Genomic DNA, 12,666 nt, shown 5'->3' with positions numbered 1-12,666 from the left:
GGATTCGGCGGAGGAATTTTTTTTATATCTTGGAGAGAAGGAGAAATCGAATTTTTCGGGTGAAACATTGCTGCGTGAGGAGGGGTGGATTGGTGGATTGCAGCGGGAGTGAACAATAGAGGCAGAGTCTTCTTTTCTTTTTGCGGTTAAAGGAAGATTTCGTTCTCGTCTTTAGAGGGTGAGGACCTGATATAAAAGACCTGATATAAGAGTCGACGTCAAGATCTTACCAAAAAGTGAAAGAGACAAGTGAGTGAAGAGCTGATTGGATCAAATTCGTCAGTAGGCGATCCGATAAACTTTTGAAATCGGGTGGAAAACTGTGATATAATTGAACTATTTGAAGAAGTCGTCGTAGGTTATATAGAATGACAGCAAATGACATAAGTTCATAGGCTAATTATTCAATTGATTCGGGAGTTGGCTCTAAACGATAGTAAAATTATTTGAGTCTAACGAGTGCATGCCGGAGCCGGAAAGAGTTAGAGGTAACTTGGGAGCTTCCGAATTTCGGTTTTAGACGAAGGGATTTTGAAAAAAAGGTGATTTCACACCTCGAAGAGCCGTGAAGGCGACACTGTGGGGAACGATCTCCCAATTTCCCTTGAGCCAAGAATGCCAAGCATCGGGAGAAGATGAATTGTTCTTTTAGAAAAATTTCCAAAAGTTCTGTGAGGTGAATTATTGTGAACCTCGTCCGCCTTTCAATTCGAGTAATCAAAATTTGAAAATCCCGAGTTGGCAGGGTTCTTGTCGTTCTGTGTGTTTGCCAAAAGCCAATAAAAATATATCACAAAGTTTCGAAAGAAGGAAAATTAATTGCGGAAATTTCAACAGGAAAATAATGTTTTTTTTTGTGGTGCATAGATTGATTGTGAACAATCGAAAATTGAAAAGTGGAAAAATTTTCATGAAGTGAAAGCAAAAGAGAAAATTCTTGTTGGTACCAAAGGAAAAAGTTTTCAGGCAACCTGTTGGCGTGGTTCACTGCTAACCGTACGCAACGCAGTTCATGGAAAACCAGCCCTAGAAGAAAACACGAACGTTTAAAGTGATTTTGGAGGGAAAATTCGGTCGAGTTTTGGTGTCTCGAGGAAAATTGACATTCGTTCTGGACGATCTAAATTGTTAAATTTCGAAATAATCTTCTAGAATTTCAACGGAAAACTGATTAGAAGCGACGAGATCAGGAATAAATGATTACTTGCTCAATAGAAAGGAAATTTAAGAATATTTGAAAATTTATTCGGTATTTGTGTCATTCAATGTTTGCTCAAATTGATTTCCACTTAAAAAAATCTGAGCATGAAATGTTGATGTTTAATTATCAGTCGGGCTAATTAAGTGATATTATTTCCAAAATTGCAGATATTTTGAATTAATAGAGGATCAAATATATGCAATTAGTACTTTAGTGGTTTAACTATTTTATCGAGAGACAGAAATAAAGCAACAACAAATTCACGCCACGCCGACCTCGAAGTGTAATCAACGTGTAAGTTTTATTTTACTTTAATCTAATTTTTTTCTTTTTTTTATATATTATTTTTTTTATATATTCTTTTTTTTAAATTTTGATGTAATTTCTTTTTTAAGGTTCTGTTTGCAAAAGAAAACCTTATTAAAATCGATTCAATGTCTGTCTGTTTGCCTATCACACGCACTTTTCTCAGCAACTGCTATACCGATTGACACGAAATTGACAACTAATATAATATATATAACTAAACTGCTCATCACGAATTATGCTTCTTCTCCCTGAATTTTCAGGTTGGTGTTTGAAGTTTTGAAGGATATACTTCCTTAACTTTTTTAACCCCCTTTCTGAGCCTTTTTCTAATCTTAACTGATGATGAAAAATTTCGTTACCCTTTCTCGGCGCTTCCAATTGAAAAATCGAAAAAGGTAGAAGGAGGAGGAGGAGAGGAATGCATGAAAGGATTACAAAATTGTCTATACTTAAAGTTTGCTTGTACTCTAATCCAATCCTACTTTAACAACATAAATACAGAACAATGAATCATTTTTTAATCGTTTTATTTTCTTAATTCGTTCTTTCAAGTTAAATTAGAAATAATTTCACGATATTTAGGAATATCATGGATGCTAGTTCGACAGCATCCTCCTAGCACCTTGACTCCTAATTCAATCCATTTGGGAACGTAATCGTCAAGGGTTGGACGATTGCCTTCTTGGAGCCAGCCTTCATTTTTATCATACGTTTCGCCACTGTTTGGATATACGACTATTGGTATGCGTTGATTTTCAGGTCGTTTTCCATTTACTGATTCCAGGAGCGATGTAACATACTGAAATTAAGTCACAAAATCAATATCCTTTCTAATTACAAAATATGTTTAATGTGCCTATATGATAGTGGAGAGTGTGGCTCATGGTTGGTGTTTCTTAGTATTTTGCGACGTGACGGACAAAGAACACAGAAAGTACAGAGCCATGAGTAAGGGTAATTACAAAGTAGGGGTAAACAAAATGTTTAATAGACGAAAAAACGAACTGTGTGAATGTGGTATTCAATGTGAGACTTGTGTCTGTCATTCTAGAAGAACCTACAATTGTTGGTCTTGCTGATACTTTCGAATTGGTTGAAAGCCATCTAAAGATGTTTAGGTTTACGAAGTAGATTGGTGCAGTCCTGGAAACGAAAGCGGTTATTGCCACATACAGTAAGAAAAGAAACATGGAAACAGTGGAATCATAATTACCCAGAAATTGACTAACATATCTTGGAATCATAATTGATATCATCCGTGAAAATGCGGCCAATGCACTACATTACAGCAAACACGAAACATATCCGCAAAATATTTCATAGAGTGCTACCAATTAAGTTGTCTGTTTGAATGGAGCCGCTTATACCACTTACAAGAATAGAAGCTCGTATGGTAATGGCTCTTAGTTTATACATATGTGCGAATTCTGAGTGATAACAAAAAAGCGAGAACGTCCATATGCACTCTAAATCAGGCTTTGTTCTAATATTCAAGTAACATCACTTTACATCTTTAGATAAGATATCTAAACCGAATTCAGTGCCATTAACCAATATGTTATGATGTTATCAGGCATGTAGGCAGGTTATCAGGCATGGTAGAGCCCTCAGATTGATCCATCGAAATGGGTACGTTTCATTCATTCGTTTCTGTTTAACTATTGAACTTACTAATTAGGAATCAATCAACCAAGAAACATTATTGGGTAGTGGTATTAACTGTGCTGACAGGGTATTTCAGCCATTCATGCCCACTAACAAGGCGGATGCATCATGGTTGATCGCAAAGGAAAAGAAGTGCATAAGGACCACAATGTTCTTCCTCCATCGATTCCAAACATTACTTTATGTATTTTGTGTTTGCTAAATACTTTGGATTTAGTCCTTGTGATGCCAGTAGGCATATTTTTACCTTTGGATTGAGGCAATTCGTCCCAATTCCCAGACAATTTTCCGTAATATTATGAGAAGTAAATTGGTCCCACAATAATGAACATGTCTCTGCGAAAGAATCGCCATTTGCTAGACTGGAACCATCCTGAAATAAGCAATTTTATTCTCTTATAATTTTTTAGAGAAATTTTAAGAATTATAAACCAAAAGTTTTACCTTACACTGAAGTGAAAGCCAAAATTTGACATGTGGATAGTCATCACATAATAGATCAGCCAGTGCTTTTGCTTCCGCCTGAAAAATTATTTATTCAATCAAACACTTCTAAACTATTTAGGAAGCAGTTTACCTGGCATGGTACAGTTTCGAAGGCCAAAGCATCAACTCCTGCTTCAAGGACCGCATCGATATGAGTTTTATGCCATTCTTTAATCACTTCTGGTTTTACCTTTTCTGCATAGTCTCCTGAATAATCTGAACCATCGTGAAGATGTGCACCGTAGGGTCCGATAGATGCTGCTATCAGAGGAAGTCCTGATGGTAAGAAATGGTATTGATATATATACAAGATTGTCTTTCGCAATCCACAAAGAGTGATTAGTTACTTTTTGTTAATTATACAAACCTTTCTTATTCACTGCAAGACGAGTTTTTGCCAAAAATTTTTCACGTGCATCCCGAGCAAGTTTTACAGTTTTTTTAATTAAATCAATGCTCTCCTCCCTGGAGAGGCCAAGGTGCTGCATATAACCTGCCACACTAGCTTGGTATGTGTTTGTAACGATAATATCGGCACCAGCTAGAATCATGGTGGAATGATCTGTTTTATCTATATCCTCATTTAATCTTGTTAAGGGACTTGCCTTCAAGGAAATCGAGATGAATTTGAGCTACAGCTTCGGGATTTGTTGCATTGAATCGAGCGCACCACAACGGATCACCATCAATTTGGTCTTTCACGTATACACGTAGTTGGGTAGCCTCGCAGGTGCTTTTGATCAAGATATCTTTTTTCATGATCTACTAAACGAACTCTCTGTAAAAGAAATGATTGTATCTCAATGCAAGAAATAGATGAGAAGTCAAAAAATTGTTTAAAGGAGCTGGTGGTGTTTAGAAAGTTGGGCTTAAGAAACTTGAAAGAAGGAGAGGAACGCTTAGTATTTTCACAGGACATCAGTGTGTCAGGAAAGGGATATTGACAACTCAGCTGGAATATTATTAGGTGTGCAACTTAAAATCTGCATACCTTCATACTCTATACATATATTGACAGTGAAAATTTCCAAGTGTTTTATTTAATCGAAACTGTCATAATACGAACCATCGAAGCAACATTTACGACAACTATTATCATACTTTTTTAACGCAACTGTCCAAGGCTGGATGGAGATTCGAGCCCCAAGCGTAACATGGAAATTCAGACCGACAGCCAAGCGGCCATCAATACCTTGTACTGAGCGATGATATCTTCCAGGCTGGTGGGGCAGTGCAGAGACGCGCTGAACCGCCTGGGCGGCACGCTCAAGATTACCCTCCTCTAGGTTCCCGGGCATAGGAACATAGAGCGGAATGAGCTTGCTGACGGATTAGCCAGACGAAGCTCTGGTCTCCGTAGCCATTCGATGAATACAGTCGGTGTTTCGCTGCGGGCTGTCAAGGCAGAGTCTACTCGCACTATCTAGCAGCCCCGGGTGACGAAAACTTACCAGCTTTGCCAAGTTAAGGATTATTTGGCCCGCTTATAACATAGCCCGATCACGAGAGATGTATTTAAGATTACGGCGGTCTGCACGGGGCACAGGCCCATAGGAGAACATGCCGCCAGGCTCGGCATACCCAACAATTCGCATTGCCGGAACTGCGGAGAAGGAAGGGAAACCCTCATGCAATTTCTCTGCGATTGCCCAGCTCTGGTTAGAGTCAGGCTGCGGACAATGGGTGAACCATTCTTTGGGGACCTCAGAGAGATTTCTAACTGCAAGGTGGGAGAGGTGTTTCCTTCGTGAATGCTACGGGTTGACTCTTAAGATCTGTGCCGGCTAGACTCTGCCTCCCTGCTCTCATAGCAGCGATCTTAGAAGTTTGTCGCATTAAAACGGCGCATTACAGCGCTAATTGGGCTCCTTGGAGCTGCGACTGATACCTATTTATTACCATACCTTTTTAAAGCAAACAAAAATGGCACTAAAAACCGTCGTTTATTTTACAAAAGTTATAATGAAAGGGCTCCATCAGTTAGAAGATGTCAACGATAGTTCCCGTGGTTTAATAGTGGTGATTTATGTGTGAAAGACACAAGCATTTCCAGGCGATCTAGACATAATAATTATTGGCAAGTTTGTGGGCATAGTATGTGACCGCTTGGATTTCAATACTGCATGTAATCCATAGTTAATGTCTCCGTAATTGACTCACGATAAACGCTAGGAAGACTGGACTAGTTATGTCCACTAGTAACATCAGCTCGGGCAGCTATACGCCACCTACCTCAGAAAGGGCGGAAATCCAACTGGTATTAACAGTCAAATATAGGATACGGATAGGTTAGGGCGCAAGGGTGTTCTCGGGAAATCCGATTATGGAATTCGCTCAACCTCTCAGAAAAATGACGACTATATTCCAGACGGAATGTTTGCGACAAAAATGGAGGGTCGCATCACTCGAATCTGTTTCGACAGTCGGGAAGCACTAAACAATAATAGCATAATTAAGCCAGTTGTTGTCGGGTGCTGCTGAAACTTGACCGATTGAACGAAACATTCCTGATGTGAGTGCCAGGGCAAGGTTCTGGATCCACAATGGTGGCGTCAGAAACAGCTTTTGGCATCGAGGCATCCCCTGTCAAGTCCACTCGAAAGGGGGAAATTACAAGGATTCACGCAGCCTAATGGAGAATGAACTGCTACCATAAGGCGAAAATTTTTGTGAAGGATACTTGTTGTCCCATAAGAAATGGGACATGAAAACCCTAGTTTGGCTTTTGGCCGGATACTGTTGCTTAAACTACCACATGGAAAAAATTGAAGTGGTGGTCTCGACTGTATGCAGCCAATGTGAAGAGGAGGGAGAGACGACTCTGTACTTCGTATGGAGCTGCCGGCATCGTCAGAATTTAGATGAAGGTACCTTGATAAGTTTTTCTTAACGGAGAGTCAGCGCATTCTCTGTTTCTGGAGCAGATTCACGAAAGTCTGTAAACCCCGTAGGCGAGAAGCTGATGAATAGGCAATCTCGGGGATCTCCGGGGATAGTATAATTGGGCTAACAAAGATCTGAGTGCTTGAAGCTGCTAAGCTAATCTAAACTATACGTGAAAGATAAAAAACAGCTCAAAGATCAAGAGTTGAAGACACTACTTGGAGAGGGCTCGAGCACGGAAAAACGATTACTTACGTGTGAACTGCTGCTCGAATGCCAAAGGTTTGGAAAGGTTTTTTGCATCTTGTTACTGGAAATGCGAAGTTTATATATTATATCATGATAATCAAAAACGAGAAAAATCATAGAATAAGCCGGGCCATGGATTAGCATCGTCAGCAAATATACATTTCTCTAAGCTCAAGCTTTACATTTGGTGGGATCAGCTGGGTGTAGTGTACTATGAGTTACTGAAACCAAAAGAGCCCATAATTGGCGGTCGATATGAACTGCAATTGATAGGACTAAAGCAAGCATTGATTGTAAAAACGATCAAGATATGAACAAAGACACGACAAAGTTATCGTTCAATATAATACGACAACACTTTGCGAAACCACTTAAAACATATTAAGTAACACAGAAATAGGAAGCCATCGCTCCTTCGAACTTCCATCTGCTTCGATCGATGGGAATAGTTCATGCCTCCTAGGCAGTACTTCTACTCATATAAACAAGCGAAAATTGAGTCAATTCACGGATAATGTCAAAAGAATGAGCACTCGCAGGCTGCCAGAAAAATGGGAGTAGGTAGTAGCTGGACTATGCTTTCAATAATTTATTGATATCCATTTTTTAGGTTGCGCAATTGTACATTTTTTTAGTCCAACCGGTTTAAGGGGAGGAGCGTTTATGGTAGTTAGGAAAGTATAAGCAGCACCTCTGAGGAGTCTGATTGGCGCTATTGTGCGCCATTTAGATGATCTCGCAAAGTCGTGACCGCTGTGGGAAAGACAAGAAGAGTAAGATCTGCCCCACAGATATCGTTGAGATTCTCAAAGAATTGGTTACTTAGTGTTCGCCAGCAGGCTCCAGCTGGAGCTTCCTCTAGGTTCACCCCCTTCTCCATTATTTCGACAATCCGAATTGCAGGGTATGCGGGTCTGGCGGCATGGTTTTTTATAGGCGAGTGCGTGATGTGGCCTAAAAGCTCTCGTGATCAGGTTTTGTTGTAGGAAGGCCAAATCATCAAATCATTGTCATCAAGTTCTCAATTAGTGTCAGTAGATTCGATCTGTGGACTTACACGTGGACCATAAAGCGCTCAACCCAATGTGTTAGATTTCTTTTGCATTACAGCTATCCATATCATACACACTCAGGGACAAAAGAAAACTGGACAATAAATCTCCTAAAACGCAAACACACTTTACTTTTGCAAAATTTGATAACTATTTAAATGACTAAACTAAATTAGTTCAATTTCACAGGTAACTTTTTTGATAAAAGTCTGGTGTTACGTTGATAAGATTTTGCAGAGGTTTTCAACGAATGATGCGGCATCAGGTTAGTCAATACACTGGTGGTTCCATGCTTTACCATCCTCGACGGTTTCCAGCCGTTTAGGGTCACGATTGAAAAGGAGGTAATGGTCGACCGCGGTATAGAGCGGCTAGAGGCAATCCTCTTATTGCTCTTACTACACCATTATTCAACGGTTTTTGGGGTAGGAAGTCAGCTCAAAGCGGTGAGTAATGTAAAGTTCAGGTCTACCATAAGACAGTTAACAGACGACCTAATGAAAATAATCTCGCGTCTAGATTTTCCGCCTCAAGTCCCCAACTACTGGACAGGTATCAACTACAAGGGTGGCTGTTCGTAAATGAACATCTCTCTTGAACACTCCAACAGGGGGGGTTGTTCTCTTCATAGATAAATTATTAGTTTTGGTCTGTGACGTGTGAAGCGCTTTACTTCAAGTGCAAGTCATAGCCTTTTAAAAGACAACCACTTGTGGTATGGGAGGAATCAATATCTATTCGCGTACCGAATTGTCATATTATATATAATGAATATTTGACTGCCTCAAGATATTATGCATTGAGAAATTTCTTCTGGAAATTGTTGTCTTTTTTGCTGCATTTGTTTTGGACAAGTTCATATTAAAGCAAGATAATGCCCGCGCCCATATACTTCGATTTATCACACACACACAAGATTATGAAGAGTGGGGATTCTACTCTACAAGACGAAATGTTTAGTTGATGTTAAGGAGACACTTATTCATGTTAATTCTATCTTTAACTGATAACAGTTTCGAAAGACCTGACTCCGCCAGTTTTGTGGCAGATATTCCTCTGTTCCCATTCTTCAGAGAATCTAGATCAGTTCCATTCTCCCGTTTTTAACGTTTTGTGTGAAACAAAACCTTATTAAAATCGGTTCTCTGTCCGTCTGTCTGTCTGTCTGTCACATCCGATTCACTCGAAAACGGCTGAACGGATTATCACGAAATTTGCTGGGAGTATGTGATCTGTATGTCCCTTTATATGCTGCGAGTGGCGCCATTCTATGCTGAGTTTGAAGATGGGCTCCATATACATACGAAAGGGAAGTGTAAATTTTATGAACGCAGAATAAGGTCATGTGGGGTATCAGATGAAAGGGTTCGATTAGTACTTTTCGAAACTGATATTATTTCTGATATTCGTTGAAACATAGGGGAGTGAGGGCTCAAAATGTGTGTCACATGAAACAGATCTTGTTCTCTGAACATATCCAACCGAAAAATCTGAAAAAATTTACAGTGATGCACCTATATGAACTCTAAGCCTTGAATTACATCCCGTTCCGATATCTGCACAAACAAAGTTAATAATAGTGTATTACCATGTTCTAGAAATTTTCCAGAAAACACCCCTTCATCCAGAAGTACAAAATTTGACATCAGTATAGGCGATAATATAGGACGTGAAAAGTTTGAAGGCAAACAAAGTTATACAGGGTTGAAGTTTCACATTTCAGGTAAATTCAATGCACGCTAAGACGTGTATGACGTCATCATCATATAAAGTGCACTTATATGCTTATCAGTGTCGATTACTGGAGTAGACATTATGTGTGAACCTGGTTACTAGCGGTTTTTAATTTATGTACATAACATATATACCTACCATATATATGTATGCAGCGTCATGGGGTAATAGCCAAGATTTGTTTATTTAATATGAACAGCTTGAAGCTTGCCAAGATATGATGGAATATTTTGTATTCTTAGCTATGCACGAATGGAAAATCGTTCATAGAGAGTTTCTCACATAAGATGAATACAAAACCTTTATACACGAAGCGCCCAGCTCCCGGTCTACCGAATTGTTTAAAGAAATGTTTGAGCCCGCTCGTAGAGGCAGTAAAAGGGTTTTCAAATGTTACGAAAGGTCGCCTTTCCATGTGCATGCGTCTTTCTATAAGCTTTATTATGAACTTTCATTCAGTAAACCCTCGAGGTGAAAATTAAAAAATCTGAATAGATATCAGAAGACTATAATTTCGGATGACTGAAACGGCTACCTAAAAGCCGGTCATAAGAGAAATTGAGTCGGTATTGACTACGATAATGTGTTCAATATAGATTGTTGACAGGTCCATTCACAAGAATTTACTAGGGGATGGGGTTCTAACGCATTTCGTAGATGGAAAAATTTTGCACATTGAATTTACTATTTATGGTTTTATGTAAAACTCTCTACTCTCACATAATATATGCATATATTACGCACTATGTACTAAGAAATACACAAAACCTTTCGTACCTGAAGCGTCCAGTTTCCGGTTTCCCGACTTGTTTTTAATTGAAATCGGCATTTAGGCGGTACCTACAAACATCCGTTGCGTAGTGCTCTGCTTGTTGATATTATATTATATTGCAATGATGTGTTGTGGACGTTTCAGGTATGTAAGGTTTTGTGTATTTCTTCTATAAGAATATTTGGGTGGGCATTTATACCACTTGTAACTAAATGTAATGTTTATGTATGTGGTTCGTCAGACTATCCATTTTTGTGTGGCAGTGATATTCAGTCATAGATTATTAACTTTATTTAAACAGGTATCGCTATGAAGGGTGCTTTGAGCCCTAGACATCATATATTTACAGTTTTTTCAGTTTGAGTAGTTTCTGAGAATTGGTCCACCAAAGAAGTTATCACAAATCAATCAATATCAAAAATCTTTATAAGCTTTGGTAACTACTAATCGAGACCTTTCATTTGATATCTTATGTGACTATATTTAGTGAAAAAAAATTAAACCCCTTTTGCATGCACTCCTCCTTAAAATCACCGTAGAATAATGCTACTCATTGTCAGATAGTAAACCGATTTTAATATTTTTTTGTGTGAAACATTACAAAAAAACTAGAAATCAAGCTGAGAGAAACACGTTCTGCACAGTTTCTGTGTTCACTATTTCTAGCACTTGAGCCGCTTAGCACTAAGAGCAATTTTATGAATTTACTTATAAGTCAATAATATTGCCCAAAATGGTGATACCAATCTTCGAAAAATGATAGTCAATCTCCTCTCGAATTTAAAAACTTTGATTTATTTAATAATAGTTTAGTATAAATGCAATAGTGGCTGTCTCAAAGAACATCAATAAATATGAAGATATTATCATGAATCAAGATTAATGTATCTTATATGTACGTATGGTTTTTTTGGGTTAATAAAATTTGATGCAAACAGGTTTTCTGTTGACATGCAGTAGATATAGTCACTAAAATTGTTTCTAATGGGTATGATAGATTTTCGTGTACGTGTCATGTATCAGATACGATGATTTCTCACTCAAAACTTCCTTTTTTCACCTTTGTACCACAGTAATTTAGTCACTATCACAAATTCACTTTTTCACTGAATCAATGTTTTAATTAGAAAAATTTAGCCCTTTTCAAGTTCTGCTGGACGTAAAGCTCTGAATATCTATTCACTAGAAACACTTCTGCAATTCTATAAAGCAATCTTTTCTTCTCGCATCTAGTTTTTCGTAAATGGTAAAAAGCGACACTAACCCACTTCCTAGTAAAACTCATGAATATATATTTATATGTTTGCCAAAAAAATTTGTAGACGTTATCGCGAAGCATCATTATCTGCCTCCGCGTAGAACTCAATGAGAAATTATGAAGAGAAAAAAATATTGATAGTAGGTATCTGTTTGTGACGAAAATTTGCAGATTTAGTGTCTAATAGAACTTTTGGCAAGTCATTAAATTTCTTAAGAGTAAAAAGGGGATGATCATTTTGTTGGAAGCGAAGTTCTCTCTTTATCTAAGAAGGTAACTGAGGGGCACAGAGAGCGAAATAAAAATCTATGCCAATTCTTGAGGCGGAAGTTGTATTGTTTAATAATCAAACTTATAGGAGTGATCGGGTGCCTGGCACTGGAAAATGGCGTTCATTATTTCTTATTCCCATTCTTTCAAGTCGTTAAACCTGACAACAAGCCAGTATGTGTAGGGAGGGTGACATGCTTTTTAATATCTGAAAAGATATACATATAAGAAGATTTTGAAGACTTTTTGATAAGGAGATCGTAAGATTTCAGTCATCTCCAATCCTCCGAAAAAATGGAACACCTACTATCAGTTTGAGTTGACGACATGAAACAGCGACAAATCCATTTAAGGGATTACATAGAGTCTCAGAACATCGGCAACAACCGGTATCCGGTCTAGGCCTGTCTTAATAAGGAACTCCAGACATCCCGGTTTTGCGCAGACGTCCAATTCGATATCCCTAAAAGCTGCTTGGCGTCTTGACCTACGCCATTGTTTCATTTCAGGCAGAGTCTGCCTCATCTTCTTTTTCTACCATATTGTCCTTATAGACTTTCCAGGCTTTACCATCCTCATGTGGCGCTGCAGGGTTAAATTTCGAATGTTGTTAATTCGGCAGACAGATGCCACCACCGGTGCTCTCCGTGGCGTAATAGGCATTGCCAATTGATTTGGATTGTAAAAATAATTGAATAGATTTAGTCTGCAGCCAACCGTTGACATCGTCGATCATTTGTTTAAATATTCTAAATATATAATTTCTATAAATGCGTGTTAATTACAA

At 38.5% G+C, this 12,666-nt stretch overlaps 1 protein-coding gene and 1 long non-coding RNA gene across 5 annotated transcripts; one reads left to right on the top strand and one right to left on the bottom strand.

Moving 5' to 3' along the window:
* Positions 1-625: 625 nt before the first annotated feature.
* LOC119661541 lies at positions 626-1,996 on the top strand. The gene is made up of 3 exons (XR_005250589.1): positions 626-1,249; positions 1,369-1,495; positions 1,771-1,996. It is a non-coding gene; the product is annotated as an uncharacterized LOC119661541 (long non-coding RNA).
* A 24-nt stretch (positions 1,997-2,020) lies between these two features.
* LOC119661540 (homocysteine S-methyltransferase 2-like) lies at positions 2,021-11,772 on the bottom strand. 4 transcript variants are annotated; one of them, XM_038070927.1, is made up of 7 exons: positions 11,616-11,772; positions 4,267-4,439; positions 4,029-4,202; positions 3,753-3,937; positions 3,620-3,697; positions 3,423-3,548; positions 2,021-2,309 (listed from the first exon to the last, which is right to left on the bottom strand). In XM_038070927.1, the coding sequence occupies exons 2-7, from the start codon at positions 4,418-4,420 to the stop codon at positions 2,058-2,060; spliced, it is 969 nt and encodes a 322-aa protein (XP_037926855.1). In that variant the 5' UTR covers positions 4,421-4,439; positions 11,616-11,772; the 3' UTR covers positions 2,021-2,057. The 4 variants fall into 4 exon arrangements, with proteins under 4 accessions (XP_037926855.1, XP_037926853.1, XP_037926854.1 ...); XM_038070925.1 differs by lacking the exon at positions 11,616-11,772 and adding an exon at positions 11,361-11,609; XM_038070926.1 differs by lacking the exon at positions 11,616-11,772 and adding an exon at positions 11,392-11,609.
* Between the last annotated feature and the right edge of the window lie 894 nt (positions 11,773-12,666).

The sequence above is a fragment of the Hermetia illucens genome, chromosome 1 (assembly GCF_905115235.1).
Source record: "Hermetia illucens chromosome 1, iHerIll2.2.curated.20191125, whole genome shotgun sequence".
NCBI classification, from domain to species: domain Eukaryota; kingdom Metazoa; phylum Arthropoda; class Insecta; order Diptera; family Stratiomyidae; genus Hermetia; species Hermetia illucens.
The sequence above is the reverse complement of the archived record's forward strand: the minus strand, read 5'-3'. Positions and strand labels throughout refer to the sequence as shown.